General features: G+C 36.0%; 1 protein-coding gene across 1 annotated transcript in view; it reads right to left on the bottom strand.

The window, feature by feature from the left end:
- Positions 1–8,592: 8,592 nt before the first annotated feature.
- The window catches only part of HECTD2 (HECT domain E3 ubiquitin protein ligase 2), a 38,213-nt gene continuing 23,994 nt past the window's right edge, over positions 8,593–22,811 (bottom strand). Inside the window, exons 13-21 of the mRNA XM_051800560.1 lie at positions 21,057–21,189; positions 18,117–18,205; positions 17,236–17,394; positions 16,718–16,792; positions 15,734–15,821; positions 15,380–15,486; positions 14,093–14,208; positions 13,327–13,470; positions 8,593–11,132 (exon numbers count right to left, since the gene is read on the bottom strand). Of these exons, the coding sequence (XP_051656520.1) occupies positions 11,012–11,132; positions 13,327–13,470; positions 14,093–14,208; positions 15,380–15,486; positions 15,734–15,821; positions 16,718–16,792; positions 17,236–17,394; positions 18,117–18,205; positions 21,057–21,189 (1,032 nt within the window). The 3' untranslated portion in view covers positions 8,593–11,011. The remainder of the gene's footprint in view (positions 11,133–13,326; positions 13,471–14,092; positions 14,209–15,379; positions 15,487–15,733; positions 15,822–16,717; positions 16,793–17,235; positions 17,395–18,116; positions 18,206–21,056; positions 21,190–22,811) is intronic.

Genomic DNA, 22,811 nt, shown 5'->3' on the forward strand with positions numbered 1-22,811 from the left:
AACAGATTTTTCCAGAAGAAATAGCCTAGAAAGCATTCATAATTTCATTGGCTGGTGTGGTTTCTGCAAATACCCACTAAAAATTACATTTACAAATCTGTCTGTAAGTTATAGAAGCTTAAACTTTAGGATGCCTTAAACTGCAGTTCTTCACACAATTACTGTACGGTGTAGAATATGGACTGGAATATCAAAAAGTAACAGTAAGAATAGGTGATAAGGTCTCTTTCACACAAGAAAATATTTGTAAATAAACTGGCATCAGGAAATAAATCCCACAATGATATCAAGCTCCAAGCCTGACCCAATGTCAGTGCTCCCCAGAGAGAAGGCAGTTTCCCCAGAGAAAATAATCCTTTCAGTGCTTCAGAGGCCAGGCAAGGCCTTGTTTGAAGGTTTATGATGTTACACAAACAGCTAAATGCAGCCCAAAGAATGTAGCATTAAAATTAAGATAAAACATGTAATTTTCTGAGTTTGATAGTAAAAAAGAAGTTAGTGCTATGTAATAACTGAACAATTTGCCATGATGGCTTTCACAGGGTTCTCTGTATTTTCATCCAATAAGGTATTTCTGGCTTGTTATTTTTGCATGTTGCTCAGGAAAATTGCATACTGAGATGTGAAGAAGAATAGTACTTTAGTTGTTAGATTTACCACACTTCCCAGAATGCCCCTTCTCTCGGCCCCTTCTGTCCTTGGATCACACCTGCCTTGTGAGTAGGAGGGAGGGTTTCAGGCATGACTCCTGAGCATGATTAATATTTTGGTTTAGCCATCAAAACAAAAGATTTACAGAAAACAAAGATTGATATAAAATCATAGAATGGCTTGGGTTAAAAATTACGTAAAAGATCATCTAGTTTCAAACCCTCTGCCATGGGCAGAGAAATCTTCCAGTAGACCTAGTTACTCATAGCCCCATTTAGCCCAGCCTTGAACACCTCCAGGGATGGGAAGTTCACAACCTCTCTTGGGCAACCTGTTCCAGTGCCTTCCCACCCTCACAGTAAAGAATTTCTCTCTAATATCTAATCTAACCTTCCCTCCTTGAGCTTAAGGCCATTCCCCCTTGTCCTGTCACTACATATCCTTGTCAGAAGTCCCTCTCCAGCTCCCTTGCAGTCCCTTCAGGTACTGGAAGGTGCTATAAGTATTCCTGGAGCCTTCTCTTGTCCAGGCTGAACAGACCCAACTCTTTCAGCCTGTCTTCACAGGACGTGTCCCAGAGTTGAGATCAACTTAGTGTCTCCCCTCTGGACTCATTCCAATAGGTGAATGTCTTTCTTGTGCTGGGAGCTGCAGACCTTGACACAGTACCCTGGGTGGGGTCTCAAGATAAATCAAGATAACATTGGAGTGGGGCTATTTTATTTTCCTAAGGTGAGGAAGTAGAAGGCCATGTTTTACACTGAATCAGAAATGAAGCTTTTATTCCACTTGGAGAAGTTTAACGAGAGCACCCACAGAAGTTAAAAGCTAGAGCTCATTCAGTATGATGGTGGGAGTTCTCTCTGGGTGACTCAGTGTGCTCACCTGGAGTAGAGGACCAGCCTCCCTCTGCCTGATGGAAACCGCAGATTTAGGAACTCAAGGGTTACAGACAAACACAAGTTCATATCCTGCCCTCAGAAGACTGGAATGCCAGTTCCCTGCCTTGCTGGTAAATGCTCTGACCACCTGAGTGTTGAATGGAAAGAACGGAAAAGCATGACACCTTCCTCTCTTTGTAAACCAAATATTTCTCCCCACAAAGCTCATGAACCAAAATTAACCATTAAATTTTATCAGCAATTTTGGATCAAACAAAAAACTCCAGTAGACACAAGGGACGATTACTATAAGTTTGAATAGCTCCAAGTATGCAAACCCCTGTAGCTATATTTTATGGATGCTCTATTATCTTGTTGCAAATCCAGACACATTTGCTATAAAAGTAAATCATTAGTGAAATAAGCACTTACACTACTGGCTAGATAACCTGAAGGTCAAGAGCAGTTAGAAAATAGAACACTGCCCTAGAGTTACCTCTTGGTTTTTAATTTCCTTCACCCACAGCTGTGGCTCTGCTTGTGGACAGTCTGGGAACACCACCAATAAAACCACCAAAATGAAACAAATTCAAGAAACCCTGTCCTTTAATTCCTTTAATACACAAAAATGAACAAACCTTTTTTTTTTTCAGGCAAGTTGCCAATGGGTGGCTCAGTATTTTCTGTGGCTCTCTCTTCACATTCTGCCTATGCTAAAAAAACAGTGCGGGAGATGGGAAAGGCTGTTACCCAGTTTTACAAGATATAACAGACAGATAATACCAGGAATGTACCATATGTTAAGATAATATGAGACTATTTTGTTTGGCTGCTTTGGACTAGTAATATTCAATAATTGTGATGAAGCTCTGATCCTAACAATAAATTTCCACATTCTTTTTATATCACTGCTTTTATGTTTGATAAGCTGTTATTAATAAAAAGCTCTAAAATGGTGTTTGGTACAGATGTTTTGTCATTTAATCTGCAATAATTAAGACAAATGAAGCAATTATATCAATGTTGCACATTTCCAAAACTGCCTTGATTTAAAAAACTTCATAACAGTCACCAACCACCTGCCCGACAACTTGGTGATAGTACTTGATCCACCCAATACACAAGAATCTCCTGCTTGGTTTTCTTCTTTGGTCCCAGAGCTGAAAAGACCCTGGGGTTCAAACTGAGTGAAGGAATCACAGAGATACCTACATGGACCTAATTAAGGACAAATGCTAATTGCAGAAATTTAGCACATCAGGGTTTTGCATTTATGACATTTTCAGGACAGCTCTGTGGCCACACACTAATAAGCATGAACAAGTGAAACCTAAAAAAGGCAGATAGATTGTGGCTTTTTTCCCCCCATAATTATTTCCATCAAAAGAAATTACTGATATTTGACCTACTAATCTTATCAATTTGGTAACAAACCAACATTTCAAATTTATTTGCTCACCCACACTTATCAATTTCTAGCAAAACCTGTTTTAAAAAGATTGAGAAATCAAAACTGAATACAGAGGCAAGACTCTCAGCAAGCTTCAGCTGGGATCTGGCCTTCGGTGACTGACTGACATCAACAAGTGCTAATGAATCCAAATGGAAAAACTGAGAAGCATTTAGAGAGCTGAAGTGAAAGGCTGCAGCCAACTTGCTGCACTGCCAAGCCCCAGCTGCAGCCTCTGCACTGGCTCTGCAGCAGCGGCCCTCTGTGATATGACCTGGGCAAACAAGGTCTGCAAGCAGCATTGCCATCAGGATTGGTCAAAAACGGGTCCCCCAAGACAGACTTGAGATAGATACTGTTAACACTTCAGCTGTCTATATATAGTCAAAAAAGTTGGGATTTCAGATGGTCCAAGACAAGCCTTGCCTCCTTTCTCATCTTGTAAGTGGAGCTCAATTTCTCAGTTTAAATCTGAATTCTATCAAAGCATGTGAAACCTGTCACTAGCATGGGCTACAGCAAGATCAATAGGGAAAAAAGCAAACATTCCCAAGGTAATTCAAATAATAAGCTAATAGCAATAAAAAGGAAGAGCAGACTGAGTTACAATGACTGATCTGAAGCTTCTAGTGTTATCCCACAGCAATTTTTCTCCCATACAGGATATCTTCAATATGTAGCTTCTGTGTAGCTCCCCAGAAATGAGAGATGAAGGATAGCAATTCTCTCCACTTCCCCCTGCCACCACCTTGAACCATTGTTTTCCATCAGCCTTTTTTTTTCAAGAGGCACAGACACATTTACAAGTTGTACCCTAGACACACGTCACTATCCTTTTGCAGCAGCTTTGTCTATGTTTTCTTCCTTAATATTAGAATCACTTTGATTTATGCAGATGTGCTGCAAACAGAGGATTGACATTGCATGCAGCTAGGCTAAGGACTGGCAAGTGAGTTAGCCAAATAATTAACCTGGGTTAATGACAACTCAGTTCTAAAATGTCTGTTAAATTCCCCTAAGTTACCCGATGTCTCAAGAAAATACAAAATAAAATCTGAGGTCTAGTAAAAAAAAAAAAAAAGTAGAAAAAAAAATGCCACAAATAGCCAAAGGGATGATTTTTCTAATCTAGGGAAATTCAAAGTGAAAGCTTCCATTTATCATTCCACAATTACCTATCTATTATGAATGATGGTAGATCTTGAACACGGTGAAAGGCAGCATAACTATACAAAGAATGCAGATTGTTGCTGTAAGTAATGACAGCAGAAATTAACCAAGGGTTGCTGCATGAAAGTAGTAATTTCCTCTTCACAGTGCACCTGCAAGTATGAAAATGTTATACTGAATGTATGATTAAGCATAGCAGCCATACTTATGTCATATATAATTAATAAGACCAACTAATAAAGCCAGCAACAAATAAACTGAGAAGAAATTCAAGGGCAAAAGATCAACTGAGAATATCTTTGCACCATAAAATAGAAAAGCCTTGATGCATCAATTGGTGCCCTGAAGACAGGGAAGAAAAATCCAGGTAATTTTTTTCTTTTGAACAATGATATGAAAAATGATGCAAGCAATGATATGAAAAATGATGCAATACACCTTCAGATTCCCAGCTGCAGTGCTCACATTGCAAATAGTTACAAATGAAAAACACACACAACTACAAGTAGCACATGGGGATGAGAAATCAAGCCAAGAGAGAAAAAAAATTCCAACACTATCACTTTCACATAAAAACTTCTATCATATCTCCCATGTTTTGGTTACATGCCTACAGTAGTTTACACAAAATAACAGGGAATGAGGAACAGAAGACACAGCTCTCAGCATACCTGAGTTTATGTTGCCTCAACAGCTTTGATTATAGGATGATGTTTAACTCTTAAAATCAAGTATAAGAAAATGAAAGTGTTCCAAACTAATTTCACTGAGATTTTAGTTCTGCACCTTTGAGTTCTTGCCCAGCATTACAGACTGTTGAAGAAACTGAGTTCACTTTTTGAAAGGAATAATTAATGCATATTAAATATGTCAATGTAAGAAATACAATTAAAAACACCTGTAAGTATGTGAAACCCATCAGTGGTAGCAACTGGGCCAGCATGGGCTAGGAGATGATCAATAGGATGAAGCAAACATCCCCCAGGTATTTCAAACACAGCTTGGTTGTAATGTGTTAGGAGATTTCAACCCCTATATGGCAACTAACAAAGCAAAGTAAGAAATTACTAACCTTGGAATCCTTTTCATATATTTACAGTAACTACCAGTAGCACAAGCTACTGGGAAGTGAGTTTTTACCTTCCAGAATGTGCCATTTCACAGGACAGCTTAATGCATTTCAATCAATATGCAGAAATATGATATTGAATAGATTCTGAGTCCTAAAACAAAACCACCCAAACCAAAATGCAATGCGGTTGTTTATATGCAATAGAAACAAATCTATGTTTTTACTTTAAAAGCTTCAGTTTGAATGAATACAAGTGCTTTTAATGATTGGAAAAGCTCTTCTTTCACAGTAAAAATTGCCAGAAAAGTTAGAATTCCAAAGGAATACTGATGTAGAACATTTTACTGATTTCAGTATAATTAGACAATGCAGTAGGCACTGCGTACGTAGGAAAATATTACACTTTACTCAAATGTACCTTTATCTAACATGGTGATTGAATTAAAGAAAGATAATTTCAGTTCTTAAACTCTTTAAGAAATTAAACACTAGAAAAATTAAACCTCATCAGCTAAGGGAATAAAATTAGATTTCTGCAACTAAAAAGCCATTCTATTGAACTTCTCTACAAGAAAGTAAATTTTTTCTCTTCTGCTGCTGTGCTCATCTCTGTTTTACACAGGCTACATTTATCTGCCATGATTAATTAACTTTTCTATTAATGAACATTTAAGAATTAATATGATGTATTTAGTATCACAGAACATGTCTTGTCAGGGAGTTTTAAAATCTGGGCAGGATACTTTTCCATCTTGGAATCCAGAAAGATTTGGGAAAAGATCTCTCCGTAAAGTAGATAAGTGAGATGAAAAATTAAGTGCCTTCTTTGCTCAGTGTGGTATATGTTACTGGCTCATCTACCCATTTCTTCCTACTAATTAAGGGCAACTATTAAAACCCCCAAGCACTATATATGCTGCCACCACAGTTCTTGGAAACAAGGTGTGTGAGGTTACACTAATTCACCAGAAGACAACCAAAACCAAGACCCACGTGTTTGAGTTTAAACCACCCTGTTTTCAAAATGACTGTGCTTTGGCTACCTCATATCCAGCTGGACTGATTTTCCAGGGCACAAAACACAGTTCTTGCTTTCCACAGTATGGCTACTGACACAAAATAAATACCAAAAGAAATTAATGTTCAAGCTCTCTGCTAGAGCAGAAATTGAAAGCACATTGAGTAAACCCCCATTGACAAGACGGTTTGAATAACACACGCAGAGTTACAAATAGTTCTGTTCTGGTAATGCCTACAGAGACTAGTGGAGGCTGGACTGTTATTATCCATAGTATGGTAGCTGCCAGAGATCCTGGTGTAAAGATAGCTAAGGACTCTGTGAGAATAATGCATCTCTCCTGGTTAATACGAAATCATGTTATAAAGCACCAAATAAAGAAAAAACCCATAAATTAAACCTGAACATCATAGATCTACAGAATCTAGGACAACTCTCAGGGGAAGAAAATATTGCATCAAAAGTCTATTCATCACTCAGTACAAGTAACAAATCATTAAACTGATGCCAAAAAGGGTAAATGAAGCCTTGCTGTAGTAGAACACAAAACTCCTAAAACATAAAACTTATTCATTGATATATCCTATTCTTACACATATAGGTATTACTTAATTCTAGTACTGCAGAAGAGTCCAAAACTAAAGTGCTGTCCAGCTTAGTGAACTTCTTCCACCCTTCCGGGGTCTGATGAGCAACTATGTCACCAGGTTATCAGATAAAATATCTCCATCTTCCTTGACCTCAGAGTTCTTTCCTAGATGTAGTTTATATAAGGAATTATTTTTGTATCAAATATCCATTCTACAGTTAAGAATATCTACATCAGACCATAAGAACCCTTGCCATACCTGTTGTATTGTACATAAAGCCACTGGGGTTTAAAAAATTCAGTAAGAATTTAATTAACAATTTGAAAGGTGCAGATCGCTGGCGGCCCATTTTTGCTCATTAATTTAACAGCAAAACCTATCCAACTATTAATTAGAACATTTCTAAAACAAGTGAAACAGCTGTGGCAGTCCAGGCTGTTCCATTATTATTTTCTTATATGCTATGAATATTTAAAAGTGCAAGGAACTTCACCATACTAGCACAGACCCTGAAGAAAAAAAAATTACAAATACACTGAAAACTTACTTGACTCAAACAAATTTATTGGAAGAGAACTATGTGCTCTAGAAGAAAAAACACACGATCATCTGACAGTCAGGACATTAAAACAGAGGTTTTTAAGAACCTTTAAGATATTTTTCCGAAGAGGGGTTCTAAAAGAATATTAAATGCCACAGCTATGAAGAATAACAATGGATATACCATTTGCCTTTGGAGCACGTCGACCAGTACCAACACCTTACTAATGCTAGTTAAGAGGAGAGTCAGACCTCTAATTAAATTACTTCAATCTTCATCTTTGCTGCCATCTGTAGGTAGCTTGAATGGTACAAAGAAGACAAGAAGAACGCTTGAATCCAGTCAGATAACAGTCCTGTGATCAGGACCTATGTCGGTGAGAAAGCATGATGTTCTTGTTACCTGTCCCTCCTGACTTTAATGTTAAAATTAGGCAGAAAAATACACAAGATAAAACATACAACAGCTTGTGGCTTTGTCTTTCTGTGCACCTCAAAATAGTCTTGCAATTGAGGTAGTAAAAAAAAATAAGGGAAATTAAGTTAGAATCACTGAACCATAGAATGGTTTGTTTGGGAAGAGACATTAAAGATCATCTAGTTCCAACTCCCCTGCCGTGGGCAGCAATGCCATGCACTAGATCAGGTTCCTCAGGGCCCCACCCAGCTTGGTGTTGAACAATTCCAGGGATGGGGCATCCACAACTTCTCCAGACAACCTCTTCCAGGGCTTCATCACCCTCTGAGTAAAGAATTTCTTCCTAACATCCAAACCCGCTCTCTTTCAGTTTGAGGCCATTTCCCCTTGTGCCATCACTTGTGCCTGTATAAAAATTCCCTCTCCCTCTTTTCCATAAGCCCCTTTCAGGTACCGGCAGGCTGTGATGAGGTGCCCCCGAAGCCTCCTGTTCTCCACGTGAAACTGCCTCAGTTGTTGGCTCCGTGTTGAGGATCCATGCTATTTTACAGCATTATTACACTCTGGTATGCACCAGAACACCTGTAATTTTGAGTATAATTACGAAATATAATTCTTGGTGCGTGTCTGGTAGTTGAAACTTAGTCTCTTTTCAGTGAGTCATGCAATGTTTTAGCCGAACTGCTACTGTTAAGAAAATTTTTTAAAAGAAAAATAAACCAAAAGCAGAAAAGTTGATAATAATCTTAAACCCATTATGATCAGTTTTGGAAATCTGAAATTAAACAAGTGAGGCCAAAAATTGAAATATTTGATTTAATGACTGCACAGTTTTAATACATAAAAATAGATACTTAGTAATGAACAAGTTTATACAAACCAGACTTCTTTTGTATGGTACAAAACAATAATGGAAATAAAAAAAGATTTGCTGGACTACAGGGCAAGACAAAAGAACAATAAAACATTGTTGAAGAAAATTTTTAAAATTATCTGAGTCTTATTTCATATATACAGTGCAATGCTTTCATTTAACAAATACAAAATTTACTATTTAATCCATCAACATCAGGAAATATATAAAATGTCTTTGAATGACAATCTTATTTAAAAACTGATGCAAATACTATAGCGTTTTTAGAATTCTGAGGTAATATTACACATTAAATAAAAAAAAGTTCCAATAAATAAAACTAAACTGAAGGCAAAGTGCAATTCAGTGAAAATGAGAAGATAAAGCTTTTATTTTAACAATAATAGATAAATAGTTACTAAAAGTGGGCTTGATCCATAAAAAAATATTTTGGCTAATTTGCCATGTTTTCAGATAAACTGTATAGCTATTTATTCATAAGCCAACCTTCCATGAATCCAATTCTACAGAGAGGGGAAGGGGGGCAGTGTTTATTTCCAGATTTCTTTACAACCATATTCAGTAATTAGAAATTTAACATTGCTTGAAGCTGTCTAGTTCATTCAGTGCAATGGTGAAAGTTTCATTTATTTCTTAGCATCTGAAATCCTGTACGTTGAAATTTATTTTAAGATCTCCATTTGGGAGAAACAATGTAAAATGCAGAATTTTTCAGTGCTGCTTTTAATACTCTCTGTGCTAACCCAGTTTAGTTCTCTGCTAAAGTCAACAAAAATTTTACTACTGGTTTCAAGGACAGCACAAAGAATACATTGCCAAATATTCTAAAATATCCAATATTTATCTCTGCTTTAATAAAACAGTAAAATCACCAGTAACTCATAAAGATATAGAATAAAATCAAATTTACACTTTGCTATTGAAGAATATCCCCAACAGCTTTGAAACTATGAATTAGACAGATTAATTTGTTCATAATTTGTTAATCTGTTGATTATATGTAAATAATACAAAGAGAGAAAAGAAGACTAATATAATATCTGAGCACAGACACTACAAGATATTTAATCATCCATGCCCCAGCAGAAGTCAATGGGGAAAGCTGACAAATTAGATGCCAAAGTGTCTTGAACGATCTGGGCCTCATTCAGCTGAAAGAAAAATCTATAGAACACACAGTAGCTATTCTTATTTAAAAATACTATACTGCATGCTAATAAATTCTTTCCATTTAATGAATAAAACCCAGACTTACAATTACATCAGTATTTTAGAACCATTTATTTCCCAGCTCCTAATCTGACAACTCAGAGCAGACATACCAATTATTCGTTTCATGTAGTTTGTGCAGTGAAAAACACAAAACATTTTCTTTAAATGCTGGTCTTCAAGTTAATGGAAGCTTCAACATTCTTCTGAAATGTTATTGTATTCACTTTTGTCACAGCTTACTTAAGACTTTCAACAGAGTTGCTAAAAAAATGTTAGCATGATACACTATATCAGTTTACCATGAACTGTGGATTTAATCCTCTTCCCGAAGGCAATTCACCATATGTGGAATTTATTTTAAATATCTAGTTTTGTTTACTATAATGCTACAGTAGATCTGGTTATTTTGCTGTAAAGAATGAACATACAAGTTCCTTAATACCTGTAGCTTGAACTTGAATCCCCCCAAGCTGAAAAAATACCTTTTAACACTCTTGTACAATCAAGTGTAAAAACTGAATATAGAACCTTTAAAACCTCTTATTCATAAAAAATAATTTTTAGCAGTAAATGGCACTATCAAAACCCTATTTCTTCACGGTAGTTATTTACATACTTCTTAGACAACTGGTTTCACTAAGAAGGAAAACCAGAATAATAAAACTACACACATTTTATAAAGACTAAAATTCCTATTTGCCTTTGTGAAAAAATGGCTACATGCTGATGTTGTATATTTCTCTATTATTAATGTTAATTGAAAACATTCTACCACTGGGATTAACTAATAAAGAAATGTTCTGTATATTATCTCCCAGTGGGAAACCTTGATGTAAAGGAATTATGATTAATGATAAAGTGCTATCAAGAAAAAACTAAAACTTAGAAATTGCCTAAGCTAGGTTTTGTTTATCAAAGAGACAAGCTTTTTGTACAAAGAAAGCTACCTTCTGTGACAAAGCAAGCAGTAAATGTATTGCCATTCAGGGGAAAACATACACTTCATATTTAATTAAAAAAAAATAATCTAAGTGAGATAAAACTGGTATCAAGAGACATAACAATGAAAAGCTTAAAGGCACAATCAGAAGAAAGTGAATGCTACATAAAAATGCTGTTATTTGATTATTAAATGTTATTCTAGACCAAACCCCTCTGCATTTGAAATTCCAATGATCAGCTTTTGCTTCAGTTCCTTCTTGTTCTTGTAAGGAGGGAGGCAAAGCTGGTTGAAGCAGGTATGTGCCACAGGTAACCTAAAATAATTTTAAAAATACCCAACAAAACACACTTAATAATAATGCAATAGAAGCAGAACACTGCCAACTGCCTACACATTTTCAGTTAAACATTACTTAAGTAAGAAACCCAGTAAAAGAAACATTTATCCTAATGTTGGTTCAAGTTCTGCTGAATGCAAATAACACCACTATTGGTCATAAGCACCTCAGGTGAATCTGTTTGCCTGCAATTCCCTGTCTTTATTTTTCTGTCAAGTTGGAAACATCTCCTTCCAGATTTTGGAAACTCCTGGTACTACATACATTCTCTAAACATGAAATGTGGGTATAGTCAGAATGCACAATGTGAAGGATGGTGGGTCCTGCAGTAGGTACAGATAAACCTGGATGAACCACGGTTATGTGAGGATACAGAACTCAAGGTCAGCCAGGCACAATGCATCCTTACAGACATCCCTCAGCCAGCTGAAATGCTGAACACTTTGAGCTGCAAGTTTCTTCTGAGCAAAGAATTTGAATACATGTATTGCAGATACTAAGGAATGCCTGACTGAAACACTGGAAACTCTGCTTCTCACTAGAACAGATTAGTTTGATGAGCCACAGCTAAAAAGAAGCCAGGGATCTTCTTGCTCTTTAAATTTTCAAGTGACAAGCAGGACAGCACTGAGGGTATGGCCTGGTCCTACAACTGATTACTTGAGGGGAGAGAGGAGAAAGACAATGAGCTGAAGCTCCACCTGATACTCGGAAAACACACTGAAAAATTTCTAAAACTTGGACACTTACAAGTTAAATTTTATTATGTGGCTCAAAAGCTCTCTAGTTCTCTTTTCATTTAATCCCTCAGTGTTTTGAAGGGCATATGATCATTGGTAAACCTCCTGGAAAGGGGGTTGAACCCCCTAGATATGGAAACTCAAGCTACTTTCCCCTCCCTGCCCTTTAAAAGATTAGCAAAGATCTGTCAATCAGACTGGAGTTACATGCTTCAGAATTTGGAAAGTTGAGAAGCTTTCACTAATTTGCCAATTCTTATTGCTATTATATTCTTTGATCCTATTGTATGAGCAACATATCTCCATTCATCCCTGTGCAGGCAGTCTGACAGCAACAATTCTCTTGCAAAACAGACCTACATCAGTTTAAAATGCACACTATTTCAAAATCCATTTTCTCATTCCTAAGAAAAAGAACAATTTGCAGAAGGAACATAAACAGAGATTCAATATTGACTGATTTTTTTTCATTTTTCCTCAGATGCTCATGCTCCTTTAACATCATTGGAACCAGCATTAGAAATATCTCGGTAACAAGATAAATTGAATTTAAAAACAAAACCAAAGTTCATTTTGTTTATGCATTTAGTTCGGCTCTCCATAGAAAACCCCCAAAAATTTTACTTTGAAACTATAATTCTATTTAAGTATTTTGATTACCCTAAATGTCTGAGAAATCTAGATAAAGTCAGTAATTACTGCTTATCAGTGACTTTCAGAGCAGCAAGTTTTTCTATACAGCTTTCCAAATTACTTAAACTGACTTTTCCAGTCTTGAGAAGGAAAATACTAGTTAGAAAGTGTGTAGAATGTCTCAAGTCAATTCAATACAAAATAAAACACTACCAGAAACATAAGAACTTGGCATTTACAATTTAATCCTCACAATGAAATCACAAGACTGCTTTGTTCTGATATCTTCTGAGCAATTTCTGTATCAGCCATACCCCAGAGGTCCTAAAGGAATGCTACATCTTTGCAGCCATACATGTTAAAATTCTTATTTAGACTGTCAAGAGAAAATGCAAGTATTTTCTGCAGGTGCAGGGGTTGCTATAAATAATGCCATAAAAATCAAAGAATTCAGTAAAAATCATGGTGATTCAAGTATATTTTCATTAGTTTAGCTGTCATATAAGAATGATTAAATGAATAATTTATTTGAATTGAAAACATGAATGGGATCTCTATAAATAAAGAATTACTGGCCTCAAATATAAACATTGACTGAGAAACAATTTTATGCTAGATAGTCACCTGCAAAATTTATGCAATCAATAAATGGGTATCTTGAAGACAAACTAAAGGACTCCATGAAGTTTCTTCTCGTATATTTGTTTGCTCTTCTTTAAAAAGACATTCAAGAGCAATTAGGTCTCTTGGGAAACACTGTAATGAAAAAAATTTAAAAATCCAAAAATAGTACTTACCAATTTGTGGATGTTTCACTCTTTGAAATCTTGAAATTCAAATCGGCCATTCCTCCCACAGGTACTCTATCACTTCCTGTAGCAAAATGTAGCAGCTTCTTTTGAAGGTCAAGAGAAAATCCAAGTACTACATCCCAGAAGTACCTATGCTCAGGGCAGAGAGAGAAGAAAATGTTGCAAGGTGAAATATCATGACAAAACAGTATAAAGATAATAATACAACCACAAGTACTACATGATGAATGTCACTGAGAATTTAATTAATGTAATATATAGGACATCAGTAGTATCCCACTATACAAGGTTAAATTCCTAGGGAATTGATAAGTACAATGTTTTATTAATTTTGGAATTATATCTTGTCAAATGACACCCCAACCCACCTTCCAAAGATAAATGCTTTCTACTCACTAATATAAATGTCCTTAGTATCAAAGAGAATTGGAAAAAAAAGGCTTTTTAGAAGACAGGATAATAAAAATAAAGACTCAGATTTCTTATGAAGGATTTGAAGCTATTCTTTTTAAACTATCTCCACTTCCATCTAGTCCGAACCTTTTAAGGATATTCAGCAACACACACCATTAAGGACCCAACTCTTCCTACCTAGGATAATTTAATAAGCATCTTTGTCTTATTTGGAAATAGGTTTTTATTCAATCATTCTCAGATTATCCTTGAAGAGATTTTGGTGAAATATTGGTGAAAGGTTAAAATTTTATGATGTTTTCAAACTCAGTATTTAGAATAAAAAACACGAGCCTACCGTATAGTAAGATCAGTTTTTTGGTAGCCCTCGTACTGGGTACTTCGCTGTAAAGCAGACATGTCCAGTTCAGGGCTGCCACAAACAAGAATTTCAACCTCTTCTGGACGAAGCAGCTGCCAGAAATCAAGGATAAAATATATTTTTTTTAGATGAGAAATTATGCTACTATATTAAGATTAAATTTTTATTTTGTCATTCTAGAAAAATTAACAGAATATCATTCAGTATAAGTCTCTACCTTGGATATATACTGATTATAGAAAAATTAATCCCTCAGCACTTTAAACAATCTCTTACTATTGTAAGTAGTAAAAAGCAAATTACCGGATAAGACGATATTCTAGCATATTTCTTTTGTACCTCATCTCTTTTTCATTCTTACATTTATTACATTGACTTGCCTGCCATCTGATTGGATTACAAATGGGTCAGGAAGAAAATTAAGCTTGTATGGATGAAATTCTGAGGAAGAGTCTTGATGTCAATTTTGGTTACAATTTCAATTTAATTTACACTGACCAGTCCCAGTGTAGGTAGCTGACAGAATTTGGCACTTAATTGTACCCACTGCTGTGCAAAGCAAGTACTTATGACAATAAACCACTAAACTTGCACCTGCAGAATCTACTTATTCATTTACTACAACATTGCAATATTGCATGGTAGTATGTCATGGCATTTCAGTGGATTCTCATTCTCCTTCCAGAACCTTCCCCGCAGTCAGTCGCATCTCGCCTTGCTGCAAGTGTGTCACAGTTCACTAATTTCACAGGCACTGAAAAAATCTCATGCAAATTGCAACTGCCTCTTCTTTCTCAGTGCAGAAGGGATGATGTAAATGACAAAGTCATTCCAACAGCCAAACAGGACTGAAGAGAGAATGTTTAATCTCAACCTCACTGAGTGCTCTTCCTGGAAAAAGTAATAGATGTTTTCAGAGGAGTCACTCAGGAGCACACAGACATAGTTGCTCTGCAGTTCATAACTGTAGGGAATACAGAGAAACCTCATAAACATTCACAAGAGAGCCCGTGAAGCGTCTGTGAATGCATACTGATAAATAAAGCTCTTCAGGTTAGGTTTATCTGTTTGCAATGGAACACTACAGAGAACAGTTGATTACCTGCTTAATTTTTTCTACTTATGTTGGCTTAATCAAGTCTATGGATTAGTCAACGTTCTTCACAAATCTTAAAATCAACCAGCACAATTTGTTTAATTTAGATAAGTCATTGTCAAATACTTAAAACAGAAGTGAAGAGTTATGTTTCACTTTATTCTTACCAGTAATGCATATGAAGCACAGACACTATGAAATCCATAATAAAAAGCTGCAAATTGTTTGTAGATCGATTTGTTGAGAAGAAAATCAACATAGAGCTGCACATATTCTAAAAAAGAAAAAACATTTTATTTTGTTACATTATAATAATTTTAATCAATTATTTGTTCTGCTCTCCTGAACTGTAGTGAATTATGAAAAATGAATGCATTTCATTTTAGATACCATTAAATTGGTAGGCATACTAGAAAGGACTACAGTAATTTCATTTTCACACTGTTAACGAAAACCTAGGCTTATAGGAATGAAAAAACTTTAACCTGCCAAATATGTGTAATTAATATATATTGAGGTACCTTTCCTATTCTGATTTGTGACTGGAATTTTATCTCCATTTGGCTTTAAGTTGTAAGATTTTATAACACCAAATTCTTCCTGAAAAACCTAGAGAAAAAAAGGAGTCAAGGTCAGTACTGGAAAACACATTCATATTCTCATAAATTATAGATCTGATATTTATTATGCCATGTATTTCCCCTGTCTCTCTCTTCACCCTATGCTGTAATTCTGAGGGTTATTGGGTTTTTAGAAGTTAAAAATTACAATTTTCAACAAATTGCTCAAGAAATCAGTATTTGAAGTAAAAAAATTGAGCCTCTTACACATGTCAAACTGACCTGCTCTGGAGGCTTTGGAGGCACAGAGCTTTTCATACAAAAGAACAATCTAGGAATAGCAAATACAATTAAGAAGGTATTTGTTCTGCTGTAGCTTACCTAGGAACTAAAAAGTACCAACTTGAAATTTTATTAACTGGTATGTGTTCTAAAGCAATGAATAAATGAAAAAGACTTTGTTGAGTGAAGTAGCAGTTAAGACATAAAGGTCAGGCAAAACTCTCACAAACTTGAACAAGCTATTGCTGAAGTGAGATTTCCTGGACAGAGTGTCTTAAGGAAGCAAGGAAGCTCTGACTAGCTTCTGGGTTAGACAGAAAAGGGATTGTCTTGCAGCCAGATGAATTCTGCAAGCCAAGGCACTGATTGCAAGGTGATGGTGTCAGAGAAAGAGCTGGAAATGCCCCAGCAGCGGGTTATGTGACCCTGCTAGTCAGCACTTGGAGGCACCTACACTGTCAGGGAACAACAGCTTCAAGCCCCATCACAGAGTCAGCCTCTGTATGCCCAGAGGCCCCAGAACAGTACTGGTCTTGAAACCTGTGCAGTTATATTACAAACAATCAGCAATTACACCACAGAAGGTCACTCCATTGCCATTTTAACATTGGTAAAAATTACTGAACAAGTCTGAGAATCATTTACAGTTGTGTATTTAATGACCTGAAAGGTTGAGTAAAAATCCTCTTCGACGTTGCCTTCATAGGATAGAAGTTCATTTAGTCCATGGGCCAATTCCTACAATGTGAGTAAGAACTCTTTAGTGAATCTACAAAACTGAGTGATGCACTCTGCAAGGACGTGCCAGAAGCATTACTTTACACAGAAAGTATGTTGGAAAAAGCTGTATATTTAAAATGCATGCACAGAGAAAAACTCACTGCTTAATTAATATGTGTATTTTTATTTCAGTATAAACTGTCACAATTTTATTTTTACTACGGAAAATGTGTATCAGAAAAATCATATCAGATTTTGGTATTCTAACTTCAAGTAATAGAAAAATACTGCTATGCTAGAAAACATGGAGATTTTCTGTTTTCAGCAGAAGAAAAGGAGACTATGTCAGCTTGTACTGAAAAAAGAAGCTGTTCTCAAACAGTTTATAACTCAAGCATTAAATATAAACAAATTAGGTTTTAAATCAGTAATTTAGCTTCTTAAAAACCCATAATACTTACAGGCATAATCTGAAACAGGTCATCTAATGTGACATCACAGATGCCTACAAGCGTGTTATGATCACAGGGAACAATGGGAGGACTCAATAATTTCTTGTAACAGCAAGGTGGGAAACGAATATCCAAGGCTATGCTATTATATACAGCAAGTCCCATAAGCTATATATGTCAAATGTTAAGGGCAAAATTAACATAGCCTTATTATAGTTAGTATTTTAGTAACTTAGAAAAAATATTTTAAAAATGCAGTTTTGCATTACAATTAAGTAGCAGTTAAAATGGTCATATGATGCACATTGACAGAACACTTGACAATCTTCTTCATAATATCCTATACAAATATTTCTACAATAAATTGTTCCAAAGTATTGCTATTAAAAAAAAAGAGAACTGTATACATATATATTTTCAATCCACAATAAGTTCTACTGAGAGCTCAATATATCAACGTTTCTTTTAAATAAATCTAAACATATTAAACCAAACCTCCACTGGCAAAGTGCAAAAAGCCACATACTGATCAACAGGGAGCAACTGATCCTCAATGAAGCATTAATGCATACAGGTGCATTGATGTTTACTGAATGAAACTCAGAGGTTTAAGTACATTAAAAATTACAACTTATATACAAAAAGGTTGCATGTTTAATCTTGATTCTAGTATTTTCTAACTGTAAAATGTATGATGTACCCACACACCATCATTTTCTTCCTATTTTTAGTTCACTTGCTAGAATGACATTCAAAAAAATTCATTAAAAATGGAGCACAGTTGCATATACAACCTCTGAAGGAGCTTTAGCCAGTGCCTTATTTTGCCCCCGTGCCAGCTCACGGGATGGCTCGTGGTTCGGCACCGTGTAGCAGACATGAAAGGATACAGCCCCAACCAGTCGGAATTCAGAGTAGTTATCGCATTTAAAGCTGCTGAACCAATGGCAGTGTGAGTCCTTGTGGTAGGTGAACATGCCTGCAGAACAGCACCATGACCGTTACAAAGCCTGGACTTCAACAAAGCCTCCTCTTTGTCACACGTGCACCCTTACAAGTGCTCCTTGGTGTGCCCATATCTCCGTGCTTGTTCTCAGCCCCCTCATCCCACCCGTGCCAGGAGCCTGCAGGCAGGTGCTTGGGAAGGACCACCAAGGGCAGTGCCAAGCCTGAAGCAGGCTCAAGCCCACCAGCCCTGTTGGGTGCCAGGGCAACATGTTCCTCAGGGCCTCTAGTTGTAGATATTCTGCACTGTCTCTGTACAATCTGTTTCTTCACTGTACTGTACAGCCAGAAACATTAAACAGTCTAACCAAAAATTTTCTTACTGCAATGTAAAATCATTTATTTCTTCCTTTCTTCCTAGGTCAATAACAGATACAGTCTTTAGAAATGCTGGCATGAATCCCATAATACAAATACCATAAGCTTTACCTTCTTAGAATAGAAATCCATAAAACGTTTATGTTATACACACACATTAGCAGCAAAGGGGTTAGTTTCACATTTGCTGCCAAAAAATTTTATCAGAGAAGTTGAAAAAGTTACTCATGGGTCTAAATGACAAGCTAGATCCTACTGAAATCATGAGTATAGACAAGTTTGACTGCTATTTGCATCAGATATGGAACATTCTGTTTTAAAGAGTGACAGAACATAAAAACCTACATAATGAAAGCAGATAACAGCTTCAAGATGCCTAGGAAGTATTGCTCAGAGAAGCAAGACATACTCTAGATAAGTGTGCACTAACAGTGAAATTAACTTCAGCAATACTGAATTAAACTGGATGAAACATGATAACTGATTTTAATTTGTTGGGATTAAATGGGCCAACAGTTCATGATTGTTTCCACAGCCTGTACAAACCAAAGCACTGAGTAGTTCTAAGGACATCTTGCATGCAACAGCTCACTGCAATCTGTGTTTGAAGATATAGTTGGTGAAAAGTAATATTTAAATAAAAAAAAATCAAAGTCATTTTGATTAAAAAAAAAGAACAAAAATCCAACTTGTTTCAGGGACATCTAGTTCTTATGATAAATTATAGGCAAAATCTGCATTCATGTTTTTCCTCCCTACTCTTCTGAACAATTTATCTTTTGAATTTTAGCTCAAAAAGGTGCTCATCACAAAAGGTTCAGACAGTTCTTTCACCAGAAGCAACAGAACAGTTGCCTGTAAGGCAGAGTAAGGTTCACATACTAAAAGACAGCAGGGATGCAGGAACAAAATAGGTTTCAAATCCCACTTATTAATCGTCCACAGCAAGATGAACAAAGCATTGCAAAATGCATAGGAGGGCAGACAGCTGAGTTAATTATGAGTTTCTAAATTCCACGAGTTAAATCTGCAGGATTAGTTAACCTGCAAAGGGTAAGAACAGTTATGTTTTCCCTTCTAAGCTTCTGCCATACATTAATTGCAACTTAAACATTAAAGACAGCAGAGGATACCATCCCTTTTGAAGGGACATTAATATTTCTGAACTCCTCCCAGATTTGGCTGACAGTCATAACAATGAAAGAATTTACACTTTAAAGCAAGGAAGCCTGCCAGAGATGGTGAAAAAATAAACTACTCTGAATGTTTCCAAACGCATCAGTTACCAAGCTCTGCTGACAACATTTTTACTAACAGAACTGTCAAAGTTACAGAACACTTTCTCCAGGATAAATTGTTTCCTATTAAGGTTGTTATCATGAATGTAATGTCTCCACACAGACTCCTTTTTACCACAAAAAGGGCTACAGGCAAATAATGATCTCAGCAGATTTGAGGACATATTTATGACTTAAAATTCTGTACCTTTAGAAGGAGTTCTATAAATAACAAAGGACCATGGATTTAAGGGATATGAACACTCCCAGGCAAAGGTAGACAAGCTCTCGCATTCTACCAAAGACTATCAGGTGTTATACTCAATTCCCTGGAAATCAATGTTTCTAATTTAAAAGCCAGCTTGGAAACAATTTAACCCATTAAATCAGCAGTAATGTATCCATGCCCAGCTTAGGAAAGCGGATTCATTTAACAAATATTAGAGTGGGGAATAAAACCCACCCAGACCCCTCTCTGTAGACAATAAAAACCAAGTAGATTGGACTGCCTGTTTATGACCGCTCATTCGTGTCTTACAATCTCCTATTTGCTCAAAAAAATCTTCTTTTTGTTTTCTTTTGGGCATGCAAATTTAATTATGGGCTCACAGGTCCTGGTAGCAGCAGAGGCAGGCTATTTCATTCAGGTTCACACCTGCCTACACTGTCTCTGCACTGACTGGACCTTTCTTTCCTGAGATTATCCCAGATCACAAAAGAATACTGGCCACACAAATACCACAAACAGAATATATGATGGCAAAGATTCAAGTAAGACATAACCTCTGCCCATCCTAGTCACAGAAATAGTGCTAGAACGTGCAGATATTCTCAGTGCTACCATCAGCACCAACAGAAACCATCGATACATGGGAGACTGAGGTCAGCAGTTTGCTAGAACTGAGCACAGTAACAGCATCCAATGTAGCTACTTACAAAACCCAGGAAAACTCCCCAAACCAGCAACATGAAGAAAACTGAGGGCAGAGTAAAAAGAGAAAATGCAGCATGAGAGGAAAGAGTCAGGGATGGTCGATGATAAACTAATACATTTGGCCTTATCTCCACTTGAATATTCGCTACAGCATTGCTAGTACAAGGCTATGTTTCGGACTGGTGCTGAAACCAGTGTTTATAACAAAAAAACTTTTTCATTATGGCTGGAGCAGTGTTTACATAGAGTCCAAACCAAGTTTCACGCTGTACTTAAGAACATTTACTACGACTCACCATAATCTGGGTGAAAAATCTGGCGAATCAGCAGAAGAAACCATTCTTTTGTCAGGCCACCCATATCAAGACCAGCTTCTCCTACAAATGTGACTTTTAACTTCTTTTTCAGATCTGCCCTCTTCCTTGCTAGCTATTGCAAAACAGGTAGGGAAGAAGAAAAATGAGATTTAACATATTATCACTACCTCTAACCAGAGAGAACACATCTCTGTCTCTATTGTTCTTGCATTGCTTAAGCTATTAATTTGCAGAATGTTCTACTAATAGGTCAAAACTATATTAAAACAATGATTGAATTACAGAAGCAAGACAATTATGACTACTTGACATCATCAACTACTTTGCACATAGTGTCACTCTCCAGGCTTGAAAAGAAGTTGGGTGGTGTACAAACAGACTTAATGAGATACTACATACAATGAATTGAGTCTGCCTGGAATATTTTAGACCTATAAAATTTTTTACCTTTTACAGAAGACATTCTACCAGGAAGAAATGAGAAATTAAGAAAATAATTAGATATAATTTGGAAATATTTAGAAATAAGGAGGTAAGCTAAAACTTTCAATATTTGAACACCACTCAGTTCAGCATAAGATACCTGCCAGCAAGTATCAGCTGCTTTTTACAACTCTTTTTTAGACAATGGTAAAAGCTCTTTTCACTGTTTTGTCCTAGGAGACAGCATTTCATCCAGGGGTGCAAAAAACCTGCAAAGAATTAGATTACGGCCTTTCATAATTAACAGTGATCTTTCAGATCAAGTCCCTATACAATTTTTCTTTAAATCATTAACTACTGGCCAGCTCCAGAGAAAGTTTTTAAATCAGTCAGGAAGATGCATGTGCCAAAATAATTTCCATGTTATTAGCTGCTCAAGTAAATTTCTGTTGCACACATTTTACAACTACAGGTATGTTATTTGAAACAAGTTATTTATTAGAGGTGATCTTCCTTTCCAAATTATTTTTAAAAATCTGAAATACAAATAAGACATCTTCCCCCTCCACCTGCCACTCCCCATACTTTTCAGAAATATGAATAATATAATACATTCTTATTCATCTCTGAAATGGGCAGAAGAAAACAATAAAAATAAATAGCAGAATATTTTGACTGTCAGAACTTTTGAAGCTGTTCTTGGTTATATTAGGGTGGTAAAAAAAAATCTGTGATGCCTGAGAGAAAGCAGTATTATCACTTGTATTTCTTATGTCTTACGAGACAAGGCCAAAATAGACATTTTCTGACATGAGTAATCAGAATTTATTTGATCTTGCTTTCACTACTTGGACTTATTTTTCAATATGATCAGGCCATTCTCAATGCCAAGTAGGGAACTAGATTTCACTAAATAATGTTAATTATCAAGGTTCAGAGGATACTGAAGAATTGCCTTCTTTAATGGACACATCTGTTTCATTTCTAAAAAGGAAAAATTACATTCAAGAATGTGAAGAATTTGTTAAAAGAGTTTAAGAAAAAAAAGCCCAAAATAATTTTTATAGGATGGAGAAGTTAGTAAAGGAAAAGAACAAAAATATTCTGAGAATTAGAACAGAACAAACTCATTAGGGATTAGTCACTTACTATTCATGCTCCTTTCATGGACTCAAGTCCTACATACCCTGCTAATTATGCACTGTATTTTTAAAACAAAAATTGCAAACACAAAAAAATACCACATGCAAGCATGTATATTCATTATGGGCTTATCCACAGAGCAGTATGAGCACAGAAAATTAATTTCAG

Source organism: Manacus candei, unplaced genomic scaffold, assembly GCF_025592945.1.
Source record: "Manacus candei isolate 608988 ecotype Guabito, Panama unplaced genomic scaffold, ASM2559294v1 h1tg000050l, whole genome shotgun sequence".
NCBI classification, from domain to species: Eukaryota; Metazoa; Chordata; class Aves; order Passeriformes; family Pipridae; genus Manacus; species Manacus candei.